Raw genomic sequence first — 26,784 nt, 5'->3', positions numbered from 1 at the left:
CCTTACTAAGTGCATGTGGCACTTTATTGTAAACTGCACTGTTTTTTATTCTTTTCCTTCTGCTAGTATCTAAAATGGTTTTTTTTTTTAGCTTCATTGTGCAAGATGACAGTATACTTTTTAAACAAACGGGTCAAGTTTCTGTGTGAAATATGAAACCTAGAAACATTCACCACCACAGCTATGGCACAGTGAAGACCAGCCCAATTTTCATATCTGAACCCTCGAGTGCACTTAGACTGAGAGGAGGGGGAGAAGTTTTAACTAGAAACTTAAACTTAAAAAGAACATGATGCACAAAATATTCTTTAAAAAAATGTCTAAAAGAAAGAAAGTCTTGAGAGGAATAGTTGTCAGGAGGTCTGCACCAAGCAAAAAAAACAGGTGAGAGTAACTGAAATGAAGTTTATTTTAGCCTCAGCAGGATTTATGTGTACAGAGAGAGGTAGTGGCAGGAATTTGTCTCGCTCATCCACTCTCCAACTCACAGAGTGCAAATCATCACAGTGCAGCAAAACATTGATTGTCAGTTTATCTGAAGAAATTCCCTGATTCGGTCCAAGGAGGACCCATAAGGTCCTCACGTGGTCCTTACAGGCACTGCTGATGTACACAGCGGGCACAGCTCATCACAGACAGGTACGAGTTTAAACATGTTTTAAATCAAAGCGTTTCCAGTATAAAACAGCTTTAATGTGTGCAGCTTTGTTCGGAGATGCTAGAAAAATCACGTTAAGACAGAAAAGCATCTTCCAGAAGATGTGTGAGTAACACTGTGATGTCACTAATATCAAAAGAAACCTGCACGATGAATGTTGATTACAAACTTGTCATTTTACTGCTCATTAGATTATATAAAACTGTATAAAAATGAATGTGCACAAAGTCCCTCATTTACTGTTCCCTAAAAAAAAACAAAAAACAAAAACACAAAACCTCTTACTGAGAGGAGATTTTGTATTTATAGCTACAAATAACTTAAAAAAACAAAACAAAAAAACATCCTGGCACATTTCACTTCATATACCCTTGATTTCCAATCATTTAAAAAAAAAAAAAAAAAAAAAAAAGGGAAATATTTTGCATTTAAGTCAATGATAAAAAATAAAATGTATATTCAGATACTGTGTGTAAATGTGACCTATTAGATTAAAAAGGAAGGGGTCAAAACTGGATATCGGTTACAAAGACAGTACAGGTTTCATTTGTTTACAGTGCATTCAATGCTGGAATAATCATTGACAAGCATGTTTAACCCATTAAAGGAAGATCCACTCAGAGTAGAAAGAACAATGTTGGAAGATGGGGCTTAACGCAGGAATATAAAATGAACATTTTAAAACCGTATTTACAAAAATTTTCACTGGACAGGACAAAACATCATTGCCTTTGTGATTTCACCAATTAATCAAAGAGCTGCTCTAATAATACTGAGTGAATTCATGGACGTTGAAGCTGCTGAAGTGAGGATTTTATTTATCTCACCTAGCTGGAAAGTCTTAATATTCACACAGATAGCTCAGCACATGGCACAGCTCTCCAGCCGTTTGGTGTGACAGTGTTGCACATAAAGCAGCTTTACTTCCAGCCTCAGAGTTTGTTTATAAAGAGAAGGTCGATAAGAGGTTGTCCTGACTCAAAGAGCGCTTGTACCCCGAGGAAGAGCTGAAGTACGTCTCCCCGTCGGTGCTGATGTCATCGTCTTCGTCGTCATCCAGATTGCTGAGCAGCGAAGCAGGCGAGTTCTTGCGTCTAAACAAACAAAAACAAACAAAACTATTAAGAGTGTTCTTGTTATAATGTGTGTGTTCTTTGACATTACTAGAGCAGCTCTGCATTATTTGCAGGCCCTAAATCCATCCTGAGTGTGAGCTCCTCCTCCTTGCACCTCATAAACTAAAGGTTTGAACAGGGGCAAGGTGGAGCTTGCATCTCTGTGTGACATCATAAAGATCTGAGAGCAGAAAAAACTGCCTGAAACACACCTCTTACTTGTACAAACACCAACTTCATTTTTAACAGGAGTGTTCACCATTGTTACTGTAGGTCTTTTAAAAAATAAGCAAACGTAACCTGACCATCTACAAATTAAATTCCTACATCAAATTTTAATTTCTGACTTTCTAAGACCCTTCAATGACCTGCAGGAGCCCACCAACTTAACTCAAGTGGCATAATTATTTAATTAGTAACTGTAATTAATTCATTTCAGATACAATAATGGTATATGGTCTGATATTTATGTAGAGCGTGTGCAGTCTAAATTAGTATTTTAAGCACTCTACTCTTGCCCAAAGGCACGTCAACATGCAGGAAGGAGCCCAAAAAGACCCCCAGCTCAGCCTCAGATTACTACCAACACTGAGCCTCAGTACTGAGAATGCCTGCATTTTATATTTACCACTTTTAAAGCACTGCTCTGTGTGCTGATGATAACAGATGTTGGTTTGTGCTTTTACCTCAACTCGCTTCGCAGAGCTTTGAGCTGACTCTGGAGCTGCTCGTTGGCCTCCTGCTGCTCATCGAAGTCTCTCTGCAGCTTCTTCTTGCTGTGCTCAAGTCGGTCAATCTCCTCCTCGGCCTCGTCCATCTGTCTCTTCAGCGCCTTCAGACGCAGATTTAACTTCACGAAGGGGGAAAAGAAAAAACATATCTAGAGTTAAAAGAGTTCTACTAAGATCAAATTTTATTTTATTTTTCTTACGTGCCTGATAAATTATTAGTCTTGACATTTGTCTAAGTCAAAGCAAAGAGAGTTTAATGACTGTTAGAGTGGGCATGAAGGTAAGGGTTACATACTTGGTCCTTTTGATCTTGCATTGATTGATGTTCTTCCTCAACTTGCATCATCATCTCTTTTACCTTCCTCTCCAGCCTGCGGTTCGCCAGCTGCATGTTAGCGCGCTCCCTGAAACACAGGCGATGCATCACTAAACATAAACATGAGCTAATAATTCAGACCAGCGTACATTTTATGACACAAAGACCTACATGCTGATCAAATTCTTTAATATGTTTGATCACCCAGAGTCAGACGATCTCCCAGTGCAAACTAAACTATACATTTAGATAAGCTCCAACTTTCTGACTCTGTGTCCTAAATCCATGTGTTCAGGTATAAACTTTCATCTGAAGCTTTAAACTCTCACAGTTTCCTTTTACATCACCTCAACCACAGCACCCCTCAGCTCTATTCCCAGTTGGAGTTCCCATCTCACCTCTCCTCCGCCTCCAGCCTCTCCTCCAGCTCATGTATGCGCTCCTCCAGCTGAGGTACCTGGCCCTCTCTGTTTGACTTCTGGGAGCCTTCTAGATGACTCACTCTGGCCTTCAGATCCTTATTCTAGAGAGGGCAGGGAGAGAAAACCACTGATGTGTTTGACAAATGTGTGTTTATACCATAATCATGTCTGTGTACAGATAATAAAATGATGGAAATGGACACAGTCAAATGAATGTGATGAAAAGACAAATGAAATGAGTGTGTGTTTTGGACTGAGTCTGTAGCTGTTATCCTCCAGACAGGAGTGTGTACCTGTCTCTCCAGAGCAATCTTGTCACACTCCAGGTCCTGTCTGCTAGCCCTCTCCTGCAGGAGTTCATTCCTCATCTGCTCCACCTGTCAAGCCGAGTCCAGACACTGTCATCGCTGCAGTCCCACACAGTCTGACAATAGTTATGATCAGACACTGACTCACAGCAGAAACCCACGTAACACCTACTGAGCCAAAATGCTAAACAATAGAAAAGTTAATGCTGTGTGAGCTCTGCTTAATTGGTGAGCAGGATTTTCTTGCTTGACTGCATTCTACCCTTTTATTGTGATTGTGATGCCAAACTGTCAGAGACACAAGGTTGTAGTACAAAAAAAAAAGACAAAACAAAACCCAAAAACCCCACAGGTAGCTGACAGTAGTTTCTATGACGCAAGAGTCAAAACGTCAATACCTGTATTCATAGAAACACAGAATGGCCTCTGTTTCATCTGAAATATAATCAAATCCCCTGATATTACTGACCGATAAAGGCATATTTTTCGCTTTGCAATAAGATCCACTGCATTCACACCTTCTCGTTATCAGACACTTTCACTCAATCCAACAGACCTGCTACTCTTCATTGTGATCTGGTGATCTTCGAATAAAGCAGAGTTTCTGTTTAAAGGATTGGCTGGTTTCCAGGTGCCTCTTCAGCTTGCTTGGCAACTTGTTGCTCTAACCTGACATCGAGCATTAGTTTCTTCTGTCAGTTTGTTTTCCTTTAAGAGGTGTTGTGTGGGTTACTCTACAACTTGGTGATCAGTTTCACATCATCAAAAATTGCATCCTCCTCTCTAACTCTGATGTGTGCCATTATGGTAAATTTATACGTCACTCATTTTTAGTGCAGCTCAACTAATATTTGGCTGCCACAAATCCCATGGCACACCTGGGCTCCCCTTGAGCCAAACCCACATCATCTGAGACATACTACTGTAAAGAATATGTCTGTGTGGGCTTTCAGATAGTACAGAAGGTATTAGTGTTTAACAAGTTGATAAGCGAGGATTAACTTAAATATAAAGCCAACAGCAACAGCAAGGCAACTTAACTTACGGAAAACGACAGCAAAAGGAAACATTGAGCCTGGATTTGTCCCCTGGAGACAAAATCCCCCTCCAACACTTATTTTAACCATTCGAACAAAGTAGTTTTGTTTGTATCGAGAATTTTAGTAATATAGCCAAGGGTTGAGATGCTGGACACAGATCCACCATTTCAACCATGTTCAGTTTTTATGCTAAGCTAAAGCCCCTTTCAAACCTGTCAACTTTAAATCAGCATTATGGTAACTTTTTGGTAAAAGTTGTTACCTGAACCTTATTCGGGTGGACCTAGAAACATTTTAACTGCAGGCAGACAAAAATGACAGATAGCTGCACACAAAATTAGGACTGTTCACACCTCTTATGTATCTTTGTGAGTTGCTCAGCTCACCAGAGAATGCCCTAAACAGCAATAACACACACATAATGATGTTTTATCTCATCAGCTGTTCCTAATTTGCAATAAGATTAAAACATTTGTCTGTGATGCATTTTTCGTGTTCCCAATCGAGGAGAGAGATCTCACTTTCTGAGCCTCAGGGGTGGGGGCAGCTGCAGCACACACACTCACACACTCTTGTGATGATGGGATCACAAGGAGTAAGAGATTTATACATATAAATGTGTCGTTTTCACTTAATTCAGCAGGGTGTATGATGCCAACCGTTGTTGCTAAAAATGCAGGTAAATGCATGTATGGAAAATATCACTATTACTGTGGCACTCTCGTCATTGTTGTAACTATGTGTGAATAAACCTTTAACAAACATTAATATAAATGTCTGACTTGCAGAAGGTTGTTAAAAGGTTAGCAAAGACAGAGGTCTGCAAGTCATGCACAATTTATGTGGAAAGGCCTTTTTTTAAAAAAAATATGTCATAAGTTATGAATCCTGTGTAAATCCATCAAACTCAATCCACAAAAGCACTAATGGTACCTCAGAGAACACAGTACTGGGTGTGAGACTTTAGCACATCTGACTGAGAATTAAAGTAAAATGACTGTTTTTTGACAGTAGTCTGGTGGCTGTGATGAGTCCATGAGCACATCCTTACTCCCGGTTCAGCAGCACTGTCTGACAGCAGCTTGAGTGCTAAAAACTCTTCTAAATTGTTTGTATGCAGAAATATATATAAAAAAATAAATAAAAAATCTTGCCACAATGAACAAACTTTAATGTATCTCAGTCTGTGACACATATATATGTTTGTTTGTTTTTTAAAGAAAGAGAGTTGTTTGTAAATGAATCAATACGATGAATAAATTCAACTTGTATTGTTTCTGTGTTTAATGCTGATATTATTAGATCTTACAAACACAGATATAAGACCTGTACAGATAATATCATCTGACACTGAAGAAAACAGTGATTAGCACAATTTCTAAAACTATTCCTTCAGTACCGCTGTCATCACATATGACCTCAGTGGATATTGGATCGACTCAGAGAGGCCTGACTGTTCAGTGATAACCTAGTTCAAAAGAAAAGGGGCGAATAAAAACTAATCAATACAGCAGTGATGGCTCTTTGTGAGAGGAGCTGAGAATTGGTGATATTTTATGCCAATTAGTGGGTGACAGTGGGCTGCTCTGATGAACGATGGCCCCTATAACTGGTGCACCCAGCACAGTGCTTGAGGGAGCTGAATCAGCAGACTGGAACATACAGCGAAACTAATCTGCTTTGTGAGAGACGGCAGGAGAGTAGAGGGGAGATTACTCTCATTTAGACAGGAGAGGAGCACCTGGTGCCAGGAGAGACGCAGGTGTTCTTCCTGCTGCCTCCGCTGCAACCGCACCAGCCCTCCACCCCATAGCCCTGCACCCACCTCTCTCTCCTCCCCACAGACATTTGAGCACATGCACCAGCACATACCCACACGCACGCACGCACACACACACACACTGCTGGCACTCAACCTATTCCACTCTTGCCGCACAAAGCTCGAGTGTTGCCTTGACAACCGACCTCAGCCTCATGCTGAACCAATGCCACTTTGTCACAATGCCACTCTTTCCTCTCTGCAAAGATTTTTTAAAAGGGGGGACCATTTATGCAGGTTTAAATACTCTAATGAATTGCACTGGGGCTCTCTTGATGTCGCTACTCACTTTATTTAAAATTTTGGTTACAACTTCAAAATACGTGAAGGAAATTTGTCCCAAAGCCAAATCTTAAAAGCCCGCCTTTGGCCCCAATAGTTGTTAAAAAAAGAAAGAAAAAAAAAGAACTATCTGTGGCTCCATAGTTTTGTGGTATTTTTTAAACTCCAGAGCCAGCTTCCTCCCTCTGATTATTAAGATCTCCCCTATGGACAAACAAGTGTTAAAAGTACATGCACTTTATCTAAATCTTACTTCAGCAGTTTTATCACAGTGGAAGGAAAACTGGAGCATTTGCTTGCAAGGACGGAAAAAAGAAAATCTGACTTCTAGCAGAAGAATGAGATTTGTTCTCAAGCCAAAGTTACTGAAGCATAATTTCCAAGTGCACTCCGCAACCTGAAAACTTGAGACATTTGGCAACTTGCATATTTTGGCTCAGGCGGTGCATTAAGAAGGGTCTTTTGTGGCTGATGCATGAAAATTGGATAGACACTCCTAGACCATGCTGGCGAGCTGCCAACCTGAATGATTATGCAAGATCATCTTACAAAGCAATAACCCATCCACTTTATCCAGACCAGAAAGAAAGAGAGAATTTTTGAGTACTGATATTACATGTAAAGACACAGACACTTGAAAAAAAACCCATGAACCTGCACAAGAATCACACACATCAACTCTTTAAGGACACATCTGAGACCCGAAGCTGTTATATGGAGGTCAAATGTCCCTTTTCATTTAGAGATTAGTGGTTGCAATCATGATGTTAGAAATGGAAGACAAAGCGACAGGAGATCTAGAACTCATTTACAGGCTGACATAAAACAGAGACACGTCTGTGTGTGTACGGACAGGTGAACACTGATGATGAAAACGTGTTGAGTGTTGAGTGTGTTTCACCTGCTCTCTTCCTCGGTCTATCCTGTCCATCAGATTGTCTCCACTTTGACGCTCCTCTTCAAGGTTCATTTCCAGCTGAGCAACCCTCTCCTGCAAAGTGAAGCGGTTACATCTTTATGAAGAGTGTGTTTTGCCATCACTGCTCTCTGTAAATCTTCACACAAGATTGTGCGAAATTAAGATTTGCCTTTAAAAAAAACTTTTAAAGTAACAAATGTTGAAAGGATACTTCTGGTCTTTTGCAATAATGTAACAAAGCAGTCATTAGTAGCTTGTGTACCTCCATGAGTTTGACGTGTCTGGATTTTTCCTCTTTAGACAAGGCGTTTTTCTCAGCCTCAGCTTCAAGATCACGAACTCTTTTCTCTAGCGTATTCTCCTTGACCAAGGCCTCATCTCGCTCCCTCTGAGACTGTCGCACTTCCTCCTCCCGGCGCAACAACTAAAACCAGAAACATTTATATATTTCACTATGATCTTATGACATACATTTTATTTCTGGTTCTTGAACATTTGAGCACTTTTAAAATAGTGACATTATCTTTTTCAGCATCAACTCTAATCTTATCAAGTGTTACTGCTGAAGTGATGAGCAACAGTTAGTTGCTGTTTAGCGATAGTATTAATATGATATAATATACACTCCCCTGGGTGACTAATGCATCCAGCACAGTAAGTGTTTCCCTCAGCTGCAGTGCCCCTCACAGCTGGAAAACTGCCCTCACTGCTTAATGGTAAGATAATGGAAATTCATCATCTGCCCTCTTTTTACTCCCACAACAGATATTTGCCCATTAGTGTAAAATTGTTATGTGGTTATTCATGTAATGATCTGAGCAATACTTTAAGTAAGGCACTGCATTGTTAGAAGTATAACTGGATAGTTGTGCATCTTTTATTGGATCTTATTTTGAAATTTATGCGATTACAAAATCTGTGGAGTAAAACTTTTAACTTCAGGCTGTCTTCATAGTCGGCTTGTAAAAAGAGATTTATACGTACAAGATGCTCACTCGATAATTCAAGTAAAGAAGGTGGATGTATGTAGCCTACACTTCATATGGTAGAGGACTATTGGAACGTTTGAGAACAGCTGGAAAATGTGGACTAAATGAAGCAGTCCAGAGCACTGAATTTCTTGGGAAAGGTAAGTGGAGGAGGAGGATGTGAATCAGCCAGCACAGCTTTCACAACAATGATTTCACAGCGCTAACATCCTCCTCTTCCTGTGCACCAGCAGGATAAAGATATCATAGCATGGATGCTGACAGAAAAAAAAAGGAAAAGCCTGGACACTGACCTTATCTTGACAAATGAACTCTGCTCACAACCACATTGTACATACAGACAGACATGCAATGTAGAGCTGCATGTTCGCCCAGATCAGCAAATCAGTAAAACTAAAGGCTGGCCTGTTATACATGTGAAAAAAGCCTGCAACTAATGACTACAGGTTTCAGAGAACAGTTCACATAAAAAGGCCTGTCTTTTTTCTTTTTTTTTTGAAAGGCAGCCTCTTGTGGTTTCAAGAAAAAAATTAAGGCAGAGTCTGCCAATACCTCTTTTTAAAGGTACCCGTGGTGTTTTCATTATACACAGGCACTGCTTTGTTTACAGCGTTAGAGCTCTGGGACACTGAGTGTATCCTTAAGGACTAGCAAGCATGTTTAATACATTTCCTACCTCAAGACCTATTAGCAAACAGCCATTTTTGAAATCAGCATTGTTTACAGTCATCATCTTTTCTTCCTGTACTTGCACATTAGTTCCAACAAGTTCTACCTCACTGTGCAGTCAGGAGAAATGTGTACAGAACCCTGTGAATGTTACTAAAGCAAACAACAAAAACAATATTCACTTTCCAGAACTAGATTTCATTACCTCTACATGGTACCACTGAGTATTCTTTTTGCTGTGTTTACACTTTTTCCACACATTCACTAAAACAGGAAAGTGTCAAATTTTTATTCTCTCAAAAGGTTTAAACTCACTGCTAATCAGTTATATAAGCAGGGCTCGCAAAATTGCTAGCGCCACGTCCCGGAGCTAGCGATATCTCCGGTCGGGCGACCAAAATCTATCTAGCGATCGGGCTAGCGATTTTGCGAGCCCTGATAATCATAACTTTACACACAATGTCTCGCACAAATGATCTACCAGAATTGCAGATAAAACACAAAATCTTAGCCCAGTGATCTATGTACCATTATCTGCATTACTCACTGATGCTATACACAGTTTTTGCATCACACATTGTGACATTTCTCCAGGACCAAACTGTTTCAGAGGTCACCAAAAAGAAAATCTTAACTGCCCTACCTCCATAAATAAATATTTTATGTATAAATAAAACAACTTAAGGCAAGCTCATTTCAACATAAATGATTCTTTTTTATCAAAAACATTCTTCACATTCCAAAGAGCTGACAATGATAAACTGCACGACTAAAAACAATGCCAAGGGGTCACACACAAACAGAGCTTTTCTATTACTTGAATTGGCTAAATTCTTTCACTTTAATATTATGCTTTGGGTTTGAAAGGGCAGCGGGGAGCAGAAATACCTAAGTGCTGACATCACTCTCTGAAAGTAAAGATTGATGTTGGTAGGAGTGCTCAAACTGGCTGACTCAGAACAATAGCTCATAATGTGCTGGTCTGCATGGAATTGCTCAGATAGGCTGACTGATAACAGCCTTGATCTGGCCACTGTGTCATTTCTTCTTATTGTGTTTACCTCATTTTGTAGGGTTTTGGTAGTCACCAGGTACTTCTCCAACTCCTGTCCTCGCTCTTTGAGAAGCTTCTGCAGCTCTGCCAGCTCCCGGCGGTTCTTCTCCTTATAAATATCAATCTGCTCCTGAAGCTCGCGAGTGGACGACTGGGATGCCTCCACGATGTCATTCATCTGAAGGTGTGGTGACAGGGACGGAAGAGGCAAAAGAAAGCAAGATGTTATGAAAAAGTAGGGAATTTTAAAGATAATGATATGGTTCAGATCCAAGTTTGATAGTATTTTATCATTTGTTTGCGCATTGGACTGGACTCCTTTTATAGAGTTATTATATAACATGAACCATCTCAAAAAAAATAATGTTCTTCTGGAAAGCCTCCTTTAAACAGGACCCTTTATACACTTTTTATTATTGAACCCTCAAGGTAGCTTTAGATGACTCACAGTTCATAATAATCCACCTTAATCTAATACTGGGCCCTGATGCAGCCCATCACTTCATTCACTCTTCAAAACTATGGTTTTTAGCTATGAATCATGTGCCTGAGATGATTATACTAGGGATATCCATCGCTAAGATTAAGTAATTTGATGAGGACTGCATGTTAAAAATGAGTCAACATCGCTCTTCTAAATAAAAGTTTTTTTATCAAAGTTTTCTTGGTTACTCTGCTTTAGTAATGAGTCTGGAAAATAATTTTTGTAACAAAGGTCAAACTGAATAAGCACACGGCCTCCATCTTGTTTGCATAATCTAAAATTCTATTCTCTGCATAACAAAAGCATTCGGTGTGAAATTCATTCAGATCAGTGTGAATAAGTGAATTAGTGAATAAACAAACACTCAGAGACTCACCTCCTTCTGAAGTTTTTCCACTGTACGATCCAGCAGCCTCCTTTCATCCTCTATGTCATTCTTCATGCTCTTTAACTGCTCCTTCTGATTTCTCTCTTCTTGAAACCTCTCCTCCAAATCCTTGTGTTCATTGCTGAGTTTGGTGAAGTTTCTCTGCAGAATGACACAATAACAAATGTGTCAAGTTGTGCATTTGCAACTGTATTATCTAACACAGTGAAGTGTTACTAATCTTACTTGCACATCCTCAAGTCGGATGGTCAAAGCTCTGTTTGCACGTGACATCTCCTCTTCTTGCTCCTTAATTTCAGATAGAGATTCTTCAAGTTGCTTTTTCTCTCTCTGTTAAATGGACATTGTTGCATATGAGACTGTCATTTAGTATAAATATAATGATGCTACAAGTGACTGTGTAGAACAAAACTAATAATAGTTGCAACTCTGGAACTCCACCCCTTACCTCCAGTCGACCAACTTTATCCCCCAGCCTGCTCTCCTGCAGCTTGGCTTCGTCAATAATTCGGTTTAGTTTGGCCACCTCATTTTCCAGCTCCTGCGCCCGTCTGCGGAGTCTCTCGACTTCTTGAGTCAGACGTCCTGCTTGGCCCTCTGCTACACCCTTGGCTGCCTCCACTTCTGCCTTCTCTTGCACCACTGTGGCGCTGCTCTGCAGATCAGAACAAGACACAAGGCTTCAGTACAAAGGAAGCAGCAGTCTGTGACTCTCAACAGAAAGTGGAATAATGAGGCATGATGGAACATTTGAGACCAACTCAAATACCTCATAACAGAAGCCATTTGTAATACTCAGTCCCCCAGTGGCCTTCCTGTAATTCTCTTACACCTTATAATAAACCACAATTGGAGGTAACTAAATCTGAGCTTTTATTAGCTTCTGCTGATTGAGGGTCAGCAGGCTAGCATCGCAGACCTGTTATGCTAGCCTGCTGGGTTAGCACTACACTACTACCAGGGATTAATAAAGAGTGTTGTGTGGTATATGTCTGCAGTTGTAACACAGATGAAGTTTCAGGTGCACCAGTCCTTTGAATTTGCCTTATGCCCAAATCTACTAATGCAAATCCTTTAACTCCTACATTTCAGGGTGGAGTAATGACACTAGTCAAGAACAAGCTCTAGCTGAAAACATATTCCAAATTTTTCAATTCCCTTGAATCATATGCCTTCAAGATTGTAAATTTCTTTAATCAATGCCAGCATGTTTTTCTGACAGCTGAAAAACAATGATGTCAAACTCCTGGAAGTGGAGCTAGAGCACATCTCGCACATCAACTCGTGTGCAAGTCGTTTTGTATTGTGTTGGTAAACTGTGTTCAGACTCAAAGATAAAACTGTTGTACAGATGGGAAAACACATGTATGCCAGTGTTTTGTCCAAGAGGATGAAAGCAAAATCAATAATGTAGTAGTAAAGAAATTGTTATTAATATCCATCCACAGGGTGGAGTGCTGTGCAGAAGAGAAGAAATGGGAGACACCCAGATATATATGTCAGTGCGCGAGGAGACAGAAACAAAGAAAACTGACTACAGTAGAACCACACAACAGATAACAACAGGTTTCAGTTGCGCTTACACCCTTCTACTGAATAAAGTCAGCAGGCAACAGGCTTGTAAAGGTTTGTTTGGAAACAAAAATGTTTTTTGGTATGGAGGTGGAATGTAAAGAAACTGGTTTAGTAGTTCACAGCCTCAGTACAGCGAGGTATGCACGCATGTATGTCCGTGAACACAAAATTACAGAACAAAATCTGTAAACTCTATTTGTCACCATTTTAATATATGACAGAGGTGAAAGTGGTGAACTACATAAAGAAATGCTCAAGGTGGGAAAATATGTGAAAAGGACTGCGATAGTACAATCATATGGGTCTTTCTGTGCAGGTCTTTGTTATGCATCACACACTCTGCTGATATCCAATTATGACACTTCAGGTGTGTTTGTATGTGTGAGTGTACTAATGCACAAAAGCACACAAGGCCTCCTGTGTTTAAGAACCAACTGATTGAAAATGTGATCTAGCCGGTGAGACATAGATGAAAGGTAAAAATGTAAGAAAGCAAACAATGAAACCAAAAACTGGTTATTCATTCTCTGGCACTTTCTTACTGAAGAGCTACAAACACCTTCCACAGAAACAGCATAATCACAGAAAGAGTGTCATGTAAAAATCTAATCTAACCTAATCTAATCTTTGAAAAAGATAAGGAAACAAACTGTTAGTAGATTTTAACTGCAACACGGAAAAGTTTCCTTTTGTAAATTGTCAGACAATTTATTTACAATTTTTAAAAAAAAATGTTTTAAATGTCTAGTCACCCCCTGAATGCCCTTTCGTGACCGATATAAAAGGTGCTTGTTGGTTAGCACATCTTGATCTTGTCGTCACCATGTGTACAAAGAGGCACGTCCTGTATTAAATACGCGATGGGTGCCTCCCAGTTACAGGCCAGTCAGACCTGTTTTCCGCTGTCACAACATAACCGCCCTCATCACCCACTCACTGGATCATTTAGTTTGGTCAGACGAGCAAGAGGCGGGCTCAGAGCAAGAAGGTTCTGGATTTGAATCAACCAGCTGCCTGAGCCTTTGGGTGGGGAGTTTGTATGTTCTCCACATACCTGCAAAGGTTCCTGCCAGGTACCCTAGCTGCCTCCCACAGTCCAGACATGTCTGTTAGATTACCTGGCAAGTTTAAATTGGCCACTATGACTATGCATTGGCTTTGCAAGCCTGTCCAGGGTGTATCCCGCCTTTCACCGTATGACAGTTGGGATAAGTTCCAGCAACCCTATGATCCCCAACTGGATAAACAACAAGAACATGAATGGATGCCTGGATAGATGGATGAACCACAAAAAACATCTGCAGATTTTATAAAAAAAAAAAAAAAAGAAAAGAAAGGAATTTCCTTTTTATAACATAATACAATTTCTCACCAGCACAAACTGCAGCCTCAAAAGTGGCCAAGTTGAATCAACACCTATCTCAGGAAATATGACATATAGTGCTATTTCCAGCTTCTGCCTTGGACTCTACTGCCATGGCTTTGTTATTTATATTGTACTGAGACTTGGTCTACTGGTTTTAGTTAAATCTTTGGTTGCATGTACCATCTGAAACTTAACATTTAAGAGCAACTGAGCTTTTGGCTCACATGGATTCATCTACCTGCCTCCCTAGCCACCTATCCACATAATGTAAATGATAATAGTTCCCATTCTTTGCAGGGTGGATGTATCTTTATCAAATTCCATTACATTTTTCGCTTGATGTGCTCCCATAAACTGGCATCTGGTTGAATAAAAAAATACTCAGTTTTTTGTGTAAGTTTAGGCTAAAATGTTTGAGATGATCAGATGTTCTGTGTCAAATTGTGTTACAGCAGCCCTCCAAATGCTGAAAACTAATTAAAAAGCTGACAAATCAGTTTTATAGACAACAAATGCTGGTAACCATCTTTATGACCACTTTCTAGGAAGATTAAACTCTATAATAAATGTGGATTTACCGATTAAATTACTGATTAAAGTGTGATTGTGTTGAGGGCAATAAACAAAGCTGTAACTACAGTAATAAAGGAATAACGTGTGGCATGATGGTGTCTGTGCTCCATTTCTGCATGTCCCACTTCCCACGTTGGGTCACGTGTTAAAAACATGAGCAAAGCCACCCAGCCAGAAGGAGAGAGACCCTTCTGCTGTCTGTGGGAAGAAGTGGGAGGGGATGCAGTGACACGATTAGTCAGTTTTTAATGAAAAGTTTCCCATCTGCATCGTTAATTTATTTTGAGTGACTTTAATAGACCTGCACTATAACACATTTATCTCACAATATCAGCACCTCTGTGCCAGTCTTTTCAGGAACACCTGTGAACTTAAGCGTTCATACTGCTAATAGAAAAATCTTTTTATTTGGCTCTTAGAGAAATACTGAATTTTAAATTTCTTCAGGGTTTTACTGCCTTAATTCTCTTGCTTTTCACTAGTACAAAAAGTTAATCATTTGTTAAAGCAGTATTAAAGTTTACCCAGCAATCACTGAAGGATTAGTACTAAAGAAACCTCACTTTATCAGCTATTATTTGTTTATTTTGTCTATTTATTATATTCATTTATCACCACTTCAACTTGTGACCAACAACACAAGCTGACTTCAGTGTATTAGTGAAATATCAAAGAAGAATATGTATTAAGATTATACTGCTGTTACACTTGTCCTTCTACCCTAAACTCAAAGATTGACTTGGGACCTCATGTGTACTCTAACTGTTTACCTAGAGTTGCACATTAACTAACTTTGTGCGGTCTTTGAAGCGACTCGAATGCTCAAGTGAAGCGAATACTTAGAAAGGTCGTTTGCTACAGTGAAATCTTGGCTTAGCTTTTCCTACCGACCTATCAACAAACTTCAGAAAAGAGTAAAAAGTGAAATCCTCAAACAGCTAAAGTGCTGATCATGTCAAAGTAACTTCTATACATCACAGATGAATTTAAGATTATTTCATTGGATATAATGGATTATTTAGTACATTAACTTTCACCTAAAATGCTTGGGCAACAAGTAAACAAATCCAAAATGCAACTCTAATACATTCAAGGTACGTGTTATTTTTAAATATTCGATTTACAGTAAACAGATAGAAAGGAAGCTTCTCCAAATAAAGACATTTTCCACACAGGGAGCTGCTAAAATGTCATCCTTTCTCCCCCTTCCTGATTCCTGGTGCTGTTCTTTGTCTGTTTTGTTTTCATTCAGGGGTTTCTTTTCTGCAACTTCAAGATTATAATTATTATGATTAATAGATGTACAAAGAACAAAATCCAAGAAAACCTATTCAGGTAGTACAAGTATATACAAAGAACACTACTGAAAGACTCTGTTTTCATCAAGGTGAGACTTTGATAAAGACTTAATTTTTCTTCCAAAGAACACCATAAAAATAATTTTACAAGAAGACAGACCGTCTCAGTAGTGTTCTTCGGATACACTTGTACTGCATGATATTTAGCATGCTTTTCTTGGTTTTACTCTTTGCATAACCACCAGCCCTACTGAAAAGCACCTGTTAGAGCAGCCATTTGAGCCACATAGTGCTTTTTAAAATAATATTAACATGTTTTAAAAGAAATGCATTACATATATAATATGTAAAAACAGCTTGGGACTCAGCTAAGAATTCACCATTCAAAATTTATCACCTCCTCCATCTCCATCTGTGCAGGTACAACAACTGATTCAAGACAGGAAGCTAAGTCAGATGGAGCAGTCACCAAAACATTTTTGGCTTTCCCTTTAGATGAATTTGCAATAGAATATAGTAACATTTCTTACCTTCCCAACTTTAGTCAAAACAGAGGTTAAAGGTATGCAAATCTGCTAAAATAAGCACTAAAGGCTACAGGAAGTCTTTTATACATTGTCAGTGCACAAAACACCAGAGGGAGTGTTTGATGTGTTATTTGCATTTATCGGCATGTCACTTGCTTATTCTAACTAATCCTGTTCTTGTCACTGTGGATTTTAAGTTTTTGACAGCTAGATAGATGGAGTTCTTTGCTGTCCTTGTTGGAAAGGAACTACTACACACACATGACTTAAGAAAATAAAACTGCCCAAGGTCATGTAGAGCTCACAGCCTTTTCTGCATGATGTCAGATTATCTGAACTTAACCCTGATATCAGGAAATTAAAACTTGAAAAACTTATTCGGGGAGTGCAGAAGCTGTGATTTGGTTCAACTACTCAAAGTATGTATTACAAACACAACAGCTATCTTTAATCTAAAAAACAGATACCTGACAGACACCCGAAACTAAGGTTAACTGCAACGGGAGACCTGTCATGTACTAATGAAAGAAAGGATTGAAGTACAAATTAAAATGTGAAACCTGAGAAGTACTGAAATCTCCTTGGGTAAAAGCGTAATCAAATATAGTCTTGTCCTCAGAGAAATGTGAGTGGAAACCAGCTTTTAAAACAGTCTCTGTGCAAAGCCCCTTTGCAGGGACGTAACAACCAGACGAAATGGCACCAAATAAGTTCTATAAGAGGCACTGATGTTTCTTATTTAAGGAAAATTCAAAGCAAGACAAAGTACAGCTGAAGTAAAGCATTCTGAACCACTTTTTAATAAATAAATAAATTACAAAGCCTTTAACAAACAGTGGTAACACTGTTTGTTCACTCACAGACCACAGAGTGTCAGTAAAATCAGGTATCACAGTCCAGAATAAAGTTCAATCAAATGCTGAGCAGAAACAGAAAGAGACCAGAAAACTGCATATTCCAGTTTTTTCAGGCCAAAGTTGACAGAAATGAAATAGAGCTATGAGTGAGAAAAGAAACACCCATAATACACATCCCACACAACAAGTCGATCCAGAGAATTTACAACAAACGCAGAGACCTCAGCCCACACATCAATTTACTATCACATTTAATTTCATGTGGCGAAGCAGCCTGCTGGCATTAATCCAAATACAAGATGCAAAAGTATGAAACAGGTTCAGATTCCTCTCTTTATGGCCAAACCAAACAGAAAGCAGAACAACAAACATCTCTGCACATCTCAACAGGAGATGAGTGTTTTACCTGACTTCTGTGAGATGTTTTGGCAGATTGGGCTCCTGCAAAAACAATAAATACAAAAATCCAGGCCACTGCCTAGTTTCACACAAACCTGACCCATGTATAGCTGTGCTGCAACATTTTCTGAACTGAACACCTACTGAGTGAGCTACAGGGTATTTAGCTCCTGGTTTTCATAGCTTTTAAAGTCATCAATCTATAAAGTTATCACCACAGCTCTTTGAAGACCAAGAAGTAAATCGCCTAATATTTCAACAAGATATAAACTGCTAATTCCTTGCCATCTCTGTCAAGATAATCATTTCCTTCCTTGCTCGCTGTCCTGCATCTCATGCCTCTTCTTCCCAGTCGCCTGGTAAATCAACTCCCAAAGCTACGCTGGGAAATACAGAGCTATCATCAAACACACAGACTCATGCTGAAGTCTTTACTTTCAAAACAAGCCTGAGGGGGAACTCTTCTCTGAGCTACACAAGTTTGATGATCAGACAGAGAGACTTCAGTTCACACACTGGCAGAGATTACTGAAGAGGCAGGCTGAGATAGAGTACAGGCCAGAAAATGAACTGCATTTAGGTCCAAATGAGATCACTGTGGAGTGTTGTGTGGAAACTGTGGAGTTAGGAAATGAAGAATACAGCATTTGGGATTGAGGTTAGAGATGAGAGCGTGATAACAATGTGGCTGTGTTACACACTGTGGTTTGGATCTGTAGGTGAAACATAACAAGAGCTGGAAATGATGCGATAAGCACAAGGCTCTGTCTTTACAGTTAGGAAGGGCTGAGACCTTTTAAAGCCTCTAACACTGAGAATATGGAGCACTGTAGCGACGGAGAAGCAACTGCAGCACCCTGAAGAGGAATAAATGAAAATATCTGAGCCTCTCCCGCAGATCGGAGCGGGTACACTATAACAAAGCTGGAGCTGAGTAAAGGAGGAGGTCTACAGGGTGCACATTCCCCACTCTAACCCCGACATTCCTGGAAACGAACCCTAATCTCTACTCACCACACCTCATCTTTCTACATTTTTCACATACTAGCACATGTCTAGTTCCCAATGAGTACATATCTTTAGTTACAGAACATTAAGAATGGCGCTAATGCTGGTTAAATAAGCGGTGGCTAATTTACCTAAAACAATAAGACCAATGTTTTTCAGCCTAGATAAAATTCCATACATTTCATCTCATCAAAAACACAATGTAGCTTTTAAGTTGAGACACAAAGCAGCCCCCCACCCTTCTTTCACGGGGGTCAGCCTTGCATCCCCTCTCTTGCAGCATACTGACCCACTTATTCTGCATGTCCCAACCCCCGCTGCTTTTATTGTGTGAAACAAACTCATCATTCATCAGCAACTGAGGTCCACAATTACCCCCACTCTTTCAGAGTGCAGAGAGAAGAGGGGACGTGACGCGATCAGGAACAGCAGCTCATTAGATTAGTGATGGCTCGTCATTGCAATTAACTAATATACAGAGGGATTTTGCGTTCCACTTTCCACCATTCCTGTCCACAAGAGCAGGTCTGGTCACCGCAAATATCAGGGCCAACAAAGAGGAAGGCACCTAAACAAAGGTAGCACTTCAGTTAGAGGGCAGGGTGAAATATTCAGACAATTTCACAATATGTATTTTAGCTATGACTGCAAAATTATTTACTTAATGTGTCATTTACATGCTGGCAGGACTGTCTATTTAATCAAAATTTCTATGCCATTACAATTGAATTACAAAAAATAAACAAAATAAAAAACAAGATTACTGAGATAAAAGAATTACATTGTTGCTTTGTTGACTTTTGATAAACAAGAAAGGTAAAACCAATTCAGAAAAACCTTTGTCCATTGTGAGGCTCCTTGAAACAAGAGTTACTGTGTTAAACATAATACTAAGCAATCATGGGTATGATTTTTTTCTTTAATCGGGCAGCCTTGCATGCTCATTTGTTTAGATTTTTTTTCTCTCTACTTGCATGTTGCCCAGCATAAACAACATATATTAAACTGGTAAAGGGACACCACTCCTTTAGGTGGATACAATTTCATATTCTGCATAGTAATCGATACACCAGACTGGAGAAAACATTAATTCAAGGAAAATAAAGGAAACAATTCAACAAGAGGCAGCTTTTATACCTCACAAGAGAAAAAACAATGACCTTATCTTGCCAAATGTTTACAATGCACTGAGGGTAAATCCCTGATGACCTCAGGCGAGCAGTACCTCTGTTTGACAAAAGGAAGTGTTCTCATAGAGCCTTGTTACACAGCAATGCTGTGGACCCCCACCAGGCCTCCAGGAAGCTGAGAACAAGGACAAGTTCCACTCGTGAAGATAAACAGGACACACGTGGGTCACAAAAAACAACCTACTGACAACAATGCATCTTCAGTGCCATTCAAAGCTATTCTTCTCATCTTCTCCTATTTCTGAAACAACAGATGACGACCCCTCTAACTAGAAAATGCACTTTTTTCATTTATTAGTAATGAATGGCCCATCACTAACACTAATCTGGAAATATTATGTGGTGCAAGTGTAACACAGAAAACTACTGATGCACTCCAACTTCTGGTAAAAATTATATATACTAGTGGCGCAGAATAATACGGAATGGTTCAGATTTCTTAAGACAGTTGTGAAGCTTGCCAGAAATCGTCATAATGATGATAAAACTTTCTCTGCGCTACAATAATGACCTTGACTGTAAGGCAATACTTACAAATACAGACAAATGTTTCTAAATTGTAATTTTAAAAAGTTCTCCTTGTAAGACTCCTTGTAAGACTAAGCCATTAAGAAAGACTTCGCATGAAAAAATGATGATGAGCGACATTTAAATGTTACATAGTGTTTCGTTTTCATTTTATCAGTTTGCTTTGTTGACTCAGCTCATCCACAGTGAACTCAAGTGGAGGTCAATTTCCACTTCACTGAAAAGAACAAACAACTCACATCGCACAACTCTAGACTGAATTGATGAATATTTCAAGGTTTAGTACAACACATGCTAAAAGACGAGTTAGCAGCAGTTTTCTACATTTCTATTAAGGCGTAAAGTAGTTTTGAGAAACTACTATTCACCAACATAAATTAAAGAGCATTAGTTTTGAGGGTCAGCAGATTAGAAAAAACAACAAGGCCTTTTTGCTTCCCTTTCATGCTTATCGTGCATTTCTTTTTTATAGAAATGTAGTTACTCTGATTAAAACGACCAAGCGTATCTTTCTGCCTATTTTAAAACCAACTGCCTCGGAATCTGCATACTCAGTGTCACAGCTGTGTAACTACTGAAAGTGTAAATAATGGCACTTCAAAGCAGAGGACCAAACTCTAAGGCTACGTCCACCCTAGCCCGGATAGATTTGAAAACAGCATTTTCGTCTGAAAACGTTCCGCGTCCACACTAGTGAGTGAGGATTAAAGAATTTGAAGAAAAACTATCTGAAGCATGTACAAACTAGGGCTGTCAAAATTGAGAGCAAACAAAACAACTGCTGTATAATGCCCTCCACTATCTTTGTTTAATTGGTCACATGACTGCATCACATGACAAAAATGCATCATCGTTTTTGAAAGTCTCCGTTTTCGCTGTCCACACTGCGACGCGAAAGCACCGTCTTCAAATGTATTCATTTTCCAGAGCGTTTTCAAAGTGTGGACGGGAGACCAAAACGGAGAGAAAACTATGCGTTTTCAAACGAAAACACATTAAGTGAGGACGTTGCCTAAGATGAACTTAAAATCCACAGCAAACAGGGTTACAGTACCCCTGACTGTGCTTATACCCACACCTCTCTGTAACACTCTGTAACATTGTGCTGTGGGTGAGATGGCAAATAAACGAAAACAGAGAGGGAATCAAAGTAGAGGAGAGTGGAGGAAGGGAACTGAGGGAAACTACATGGGAAGCTGACTACCTGCTTGGCCTCCTCCAAAGATGTCTGCAGCTTGCTTATTTCCTTCTCGTACTGCTCCTTCATTTTATCCAGCTCCTGATCATGAGCGGCCACCTCTTCCTTCAGAGCTCCTTTCAGAGCCGTTAGCTCCCTTTCTCGCCTCCTCAGCACCTCCTCCTGTTCCTCTTTGGCTAGGATAGCTTCCTGCATTTCTACCTTGAGCTGCATCATCTCCTATGGAAAATGCAGACATTTTGACAACTTTAGTCCAGAATTTGCAGAAGAAAAAAAAACATCAAAGCTTTCAGCAACTATAATGGCAATGTGATCATTTTAGCTACAATGTAAAGAATTTAGGAAATCAGTGACAGGTTAATTGCTATACAGGCTGCGTTTAGGTCTTTTAAATATTACGTGAAACAGGAACTTAAAGGCTTAAATCTTCTATATTGTTTTATGAATAAAGTTAATTAACCCTAATGCAAAAAAACCCCCAAAAAACGCAAGAACAATAAACATTTATTTTGCTTTCTATAACAAAAGGCACTGTGGCTCACCACCATAAGCATGTCTTTCTCTCCATCAGCAGCAGACTTCTTGGCTGAGTCGAGTTCATCATGCATCTCTGACAGCTGGTCCTGCAGGTCTCTGATCTCTGTCTGGTGTTGCTCCCTTTCCATTTTCACCTGGAAAAGCCTAACAAACCATTCAACATGTCACAGCATGGTACAGGTCCTTTTCATACACTGCATTTCATACACATGTACAAACGTACCCATGCACCTGCGCCTTAATTCATGTACAAATGGCATCAAATGTGGTTGAGCTGAATGTAATGCCTCTAGAGTACACTCGTTAAAATGAATAACTGTATGATTGAAAACCAATAATTTCTAATCTGCTTCTTCATCTCTGAGGCAGAGGATGATAAGTGATGTGAGACACCTTAAACAAAAACCACACAGTAATAAATTGACAAAGACTGGCCTCAAATGCAACATGCTATAATTTTTACAAATTATTTATTCATTTATTTATTTATTTATTGTTTAAAGGTAACATACTGATTCAAGAGTAGACGGCATAAACAGAAATGTCCCTGATTGATTTGCAGCTGGAAATAAGGCTCAATTAATTTTAAAGAAAAGAGTCAGAGGAGTAAAGACTTCTTTGGTACTCTTCAAGCTGAAAAGCACAGCTAAGCTGAAGCTACAGATAATAAACTGAAGAACAAGGAAATGATAATTAAAGATCCTGAATTCACAGAACAAAACATTATGATAAAAGGACCAACACAGACACAGGGAGAAATTAAAGAAAAAAGCTCAGTTTTCAAAAGCATGAAATTCTCATGAAGTGTTACACAAATTAAAAACACAAAACCATTAGCTCGAAGATTGGCAACTTTGCTACAATTTCCTTTTCAACCGTGCAGAGCTCAAAACAAAACAAGGAAGCTATGAATAGTGGCGACACTCTGTACTTGAATGACTGTGAAAACAATTACACGAAAAGCAGTTTGGAACGGGACAGTTAGTGCTGTGATTGAATGGTAAATGAGTCACCAGGCACACAGGAATATAGAGGGTAAAAGATAAACCTACCAAACTCATGGGGACACAAAGAGTTGTACTATAACACAGAGGTACTGATATGGTAACCACAGTAACTATCAACAGTCTGGGCCGTTTCAACAACAGATCTCCATTACTGTTACTTAAATCACACTTTTGATACACCTGAAAAAAGGAGGTGCTTCACCCACTGGCTTTGAGTATGTTCCCAACTACCCATGTGGGGGCTTCATAGCTAGTCATTAGAAACCAGTACTGCAGCAATACAAACAAAATGCTTGCCACCAGATGCACTTCCAGTTTTAATCCCTTAAGGACAAAAAACAACAAAAATCCAGTATGTGTGGGTTACGGGGGTGCATTCGTCCCTATGGGATTGGCAGCTTACACTTTGGGAAAGTCACCATCAATACTGAAAGGTATATAGCTGAGCAATACATGCTCAAATCCAGATCACTTTTGGGTTTGTTTATTTTTTTAGTCAAGTCCTTGCGTATTTCAGCAAGACAATGCTAAACCACATATAGCATCTATTACAACGGCATGGCTTCATAGTAGAAGAGTCCAGGTGCTGAACCTGCTGCCCTGCAGGTCGAAAGTCCAGATCATCAACTGAAACATTTGGTGTATCATGAAATGGAAAATGGACTGCTGAGCAAAAGTTCTGAAACTTGTCTCCTCAGTTCACAGATGTTTTTACAGACTGATGTTAAAAGAAGCTACACAGCTGTAAACATGGCCCTGTCCCAACTTTTTAAAGATGTGTTGCTGCCATTTATTAAAAATTACCTTTTTTAAATTTCTTAAGGTGAAACAGTTTGTCATTTTTTTCATCACCATGTTGGACTGCAGCTGATGATGGTAGACTTTGATTTGGTGATCCACTGAAAGCTGTGGGATCACTCTTACCAGAACCAGCAGCAGGTGGAGAATCAATAGTCTACCATCACAAGCTGCAATCCAACACAGTGAAGTCAGAGTGCATCTGCAGGATGAGAGACTCACTGGAGAGGCAGCTGACAAAAAAAACAAAAACCATTTATCTATTTGAAATGAACTGCTTATAAAATATTTTATTTAATACGCCTCTTAAGGAGGCAATTTGCAACTCCTTTACACTTACTCTTCCACTGTGGTCTGTAGGTCAGCTTCTGTTTTGGCATGTTTTTTCTTCAGGTGCTTGTACTCTTCCATGCTCTGCTGTAGCTTCTCCTGCAGCTCCTTCAAATCTGCAGCCGTCCTTTTGTCAGCCTGATTTTTCTGTAAGTAAAAATGACAAGGTTATTACAGCTTGTGTGTTTAAGTAGAGACATGCATCTAGTCTTTTACATTTCTTAAACTAAGCTTTAGCATTTGAACTGAACATTTTTATTTATTGTTTGCTGAAAGTAAGTTTGAGGATTCAGCGTTTTTTGATTACAGGATGTGTTTTAAGTATAGCAAGCAATGCCATTGATATACCATCAGCATATCAATGGCACATATTTTACCCCAAAGTCAACGCCTGACCAACACTATCCATATTTGATTATTTAGCTTCTTATTTAATTCCTTACCTAACAGATCAACAGAATAATGAGTGTTTAAAGGGAGTAGCCTATTTGTTGCATTATTCTGTTAGCCTTTGTACTACGCTTAGTCAATGCTACACCCAAACACTAGTCTTTAAATTCAGCTAGTTGAACAGTAATCCTGTAAAGCTCCTTTTCAGCCAAACCCTTGATTAAAGGATATTCTCAAATAACAACAAGTTAAGCAATAAAACCAACATAAACAAGCTGGTCATAGAGACAGTCGCACTGTTCTTACCATGCTTAGTTCCTCTAGTTGTCTTTTCAGTTCAGACATTTCTTTCTCCAGTTCAGCATTTTGCTCCTGCAGAGCTTTGGTCTGAGCAGCAAGATCCTGGGCCTGGAGAAAACAAACAATTTAGAGGTGCTTATTTCTTATTAATCCATTACAAATACAAATGGAGACTAGGTCTTTGGACAGTAGTACCCTGATAAATTAAATAATCTTCGGGTAACAGTAAACAGCTTTGGTGTTAACATCTCATGAAAGCACACAATATTTAATTATCAATCGCCTTAAATAAAAATGAATTTTAATAATGAAACCAGTCTGGCTAATCTCCCACCCATTTAATGGTAGGCAGACTAAAGAATTAAGCTGGTGCTGCTCTTTTACTCCACCCCAATCACCACCAATTTTGATATAAAGATGCATAAAGATGACATCTTGTTTGACATCTCGTTGGCATTTAACACTGTAACTGTAGACTACCACTGTGCACAAGCAGAATGACATAAAATGGCCTTACTTTGTTGTCGCCTTGCGCACTTGCTGTGGCCCGAGACTTCAATGTCTGTATCTTCTCAAACACAACGTTGACCTTTTTCTTCGTCATCTCATCATTATCATTGCTCCTGCAGACGTGCACACAGACAGTTATGTTAAAACACTCTGCTTATCAAAGGTTTCAAAAACTTTATTTCAATGTTGTGGCGGCCAGGAGTTAATCCCAGATTGTTCTGGGAAAACAGTAGCTTATTCCCCTCCTTAGAAGGGGAGAGAAAGGATCATGCTGCCTGGAAGTGACACCTCACAGCACAAACAGCGCCATTATAGCCATCCAATATACTGTTAGACACATAAACACAATCCAAATAGGCAGTGTATTTTATTTTCGGAACTACATTGGTATATAAAATGTATATAAATATATACAGTTCAGTTTTTTCTATTATATATTTAAAAATGGCTACAAGGGCTAAGAGTAGGGGTACAATGATACTTGCATCGATATTGAACCGTTCGATACAGTGCTTTCGGTTCGGTACGCATATGTATCGAACAATACAAATTTTTAATTTATTTGATCAACTTTCCTTCTGACGATGCTGTCTGTGTTGAGCGCTCAGTGGATCTGCACTCAACAGTGGAGCCTAGGCAGAGTAGTCGAACGCAGATTCACTGAGCGCAGGGTAAGCTAGTGAGACAGAAGTTAAGCTCTCCTTGCAACATGGCAAATTGAACCTCCCCCACCCTAATTCAGATGTGGCGTTTGGAACTATTTTGGTTTTCATGTGACGTATGGCCCTGAAGGTAAGCGCGTCACGGACAAAAGTAAAACAGTATGTTGGATGTGCCAGGAAATGCTCAATTACATTGGTGGGAACTAGTGTGTTAGCACAGTTAGCTCGTTAACGTGTTGGCCGTCCAGCCCCAGGCACGGGGCGATCCGCGGTAGCTCGTTAACTTGCCGTGTTGTGGCGTTAACGTCATTTCAACGAGATTAACGCTGACAGCACTAGTGGGAACACAACGAATATGACTGCACATTTACTCCGACATCATCCTAGTGCAAAGACAAGTGGAAGCAGACAAAAACAACAAGCACGCATGCTACAAACTTTACCGGAGTCATTTAGACAGCCGTTAGCACATGATTCTCCTTATGGGGACCTGATATGTTTAATATGCTGCTGAGAATATAGCCCGGAAGAAGCGTA

At 39.5% G+C, this 26,784-nt stretch overlaps 1 protein-coding gene across 4 annotated transcripts in view; it reads right to left on the bottom strand.

The window, feature by feature from the left end:
* Positions 1-391: 391 nt before the first annotated feature.
* The window catches only part of cgnl1 (cingulin-like 1), a 33,210-nt gene continuing 6,817 nt past the window's right edge, over positions 392-26,784 (bottom strand). For 2 of the 4 annotated variants that reach the window (XM_084933308.1, XM_084933319.1), the window contains exons 4-19: positions 25,593-25,698; positions 25,082-25,183; positions 24,396-24,532; positions 22,256-22,394; positions 21,720-21,932; positions 11,643-11,849; positions 11,420-11,524; positions 11,183-11,335; positions 10,330-10,500; positions 7,873-8,034; positions 7,593-7,682; positions 3,536-3,619; positions 3,219-3,343; positions 2,800-2,908; positions 2,460-2,623; positions 392-1,752 (exon numbers count right to left, since the gene is read on the bottom strand). In XM_084933308.1, the coding sequence (XP_084789434.1) occupies positions 1,602-1,752; positions 2,460-2,623; positions 2,800-2,908; positions 3,219-3,343; positions 3,536-3,619; positions 7,593-7,682; positions 7,873-8,034; positions 10,330-10,500; positions 11,183-11,335; positions 11,420-11,524; positions 11,643-11,849; positions 21,720-21,932; positions 22,256-22,394; positions 24,396-24,532; positions 25,082-25,183; positions 25,593-25,698 (2,218 nt within the window). In that variant the 3' untranslated portion in view covers positions 392-1,601. Of the gene's footprint in view, positions 1,753-2,455; positions 2,624-2,799; positions 2,909-3,218; positions 3,344-3,535; positions 3,620-7,592; positions 7,683-7,872; positions 8,035-10,329; positions 10,501-11,182; positions 11,336-11,419; positions 11,525-11,642; positions 11,850-21,719; positions 21,933-22,255; positions 22,395-24,395; positions 24,533-25,081; positions 25,184-25,592; positions 25,699-26,784 lie in introns of those variants that run through there. The other 2 variants (XM_084933327.1, XM_084933336.1) reach the window with 2 other exon arrangements.

This window comes from Perissodus microlepis, chromosome 1 (genome assembly GCF_051167445.1).
Source record: "Perissodus microlepis isolate ML-2025 ecotype Zambia chromosome 1, ASM5116744v1, whole genome shotgun sequence".
NCBI classification, from domain to species: domain Eukaryota; kingdom Metazoa; phylum Chordata; class Actinopteri; order Cichliformes; family Cichlidae; genus Perissodus; species Perissodus microlepis.
This window is presented reverse-complemented; position numbering and strand designations above follow the sequence as displayed.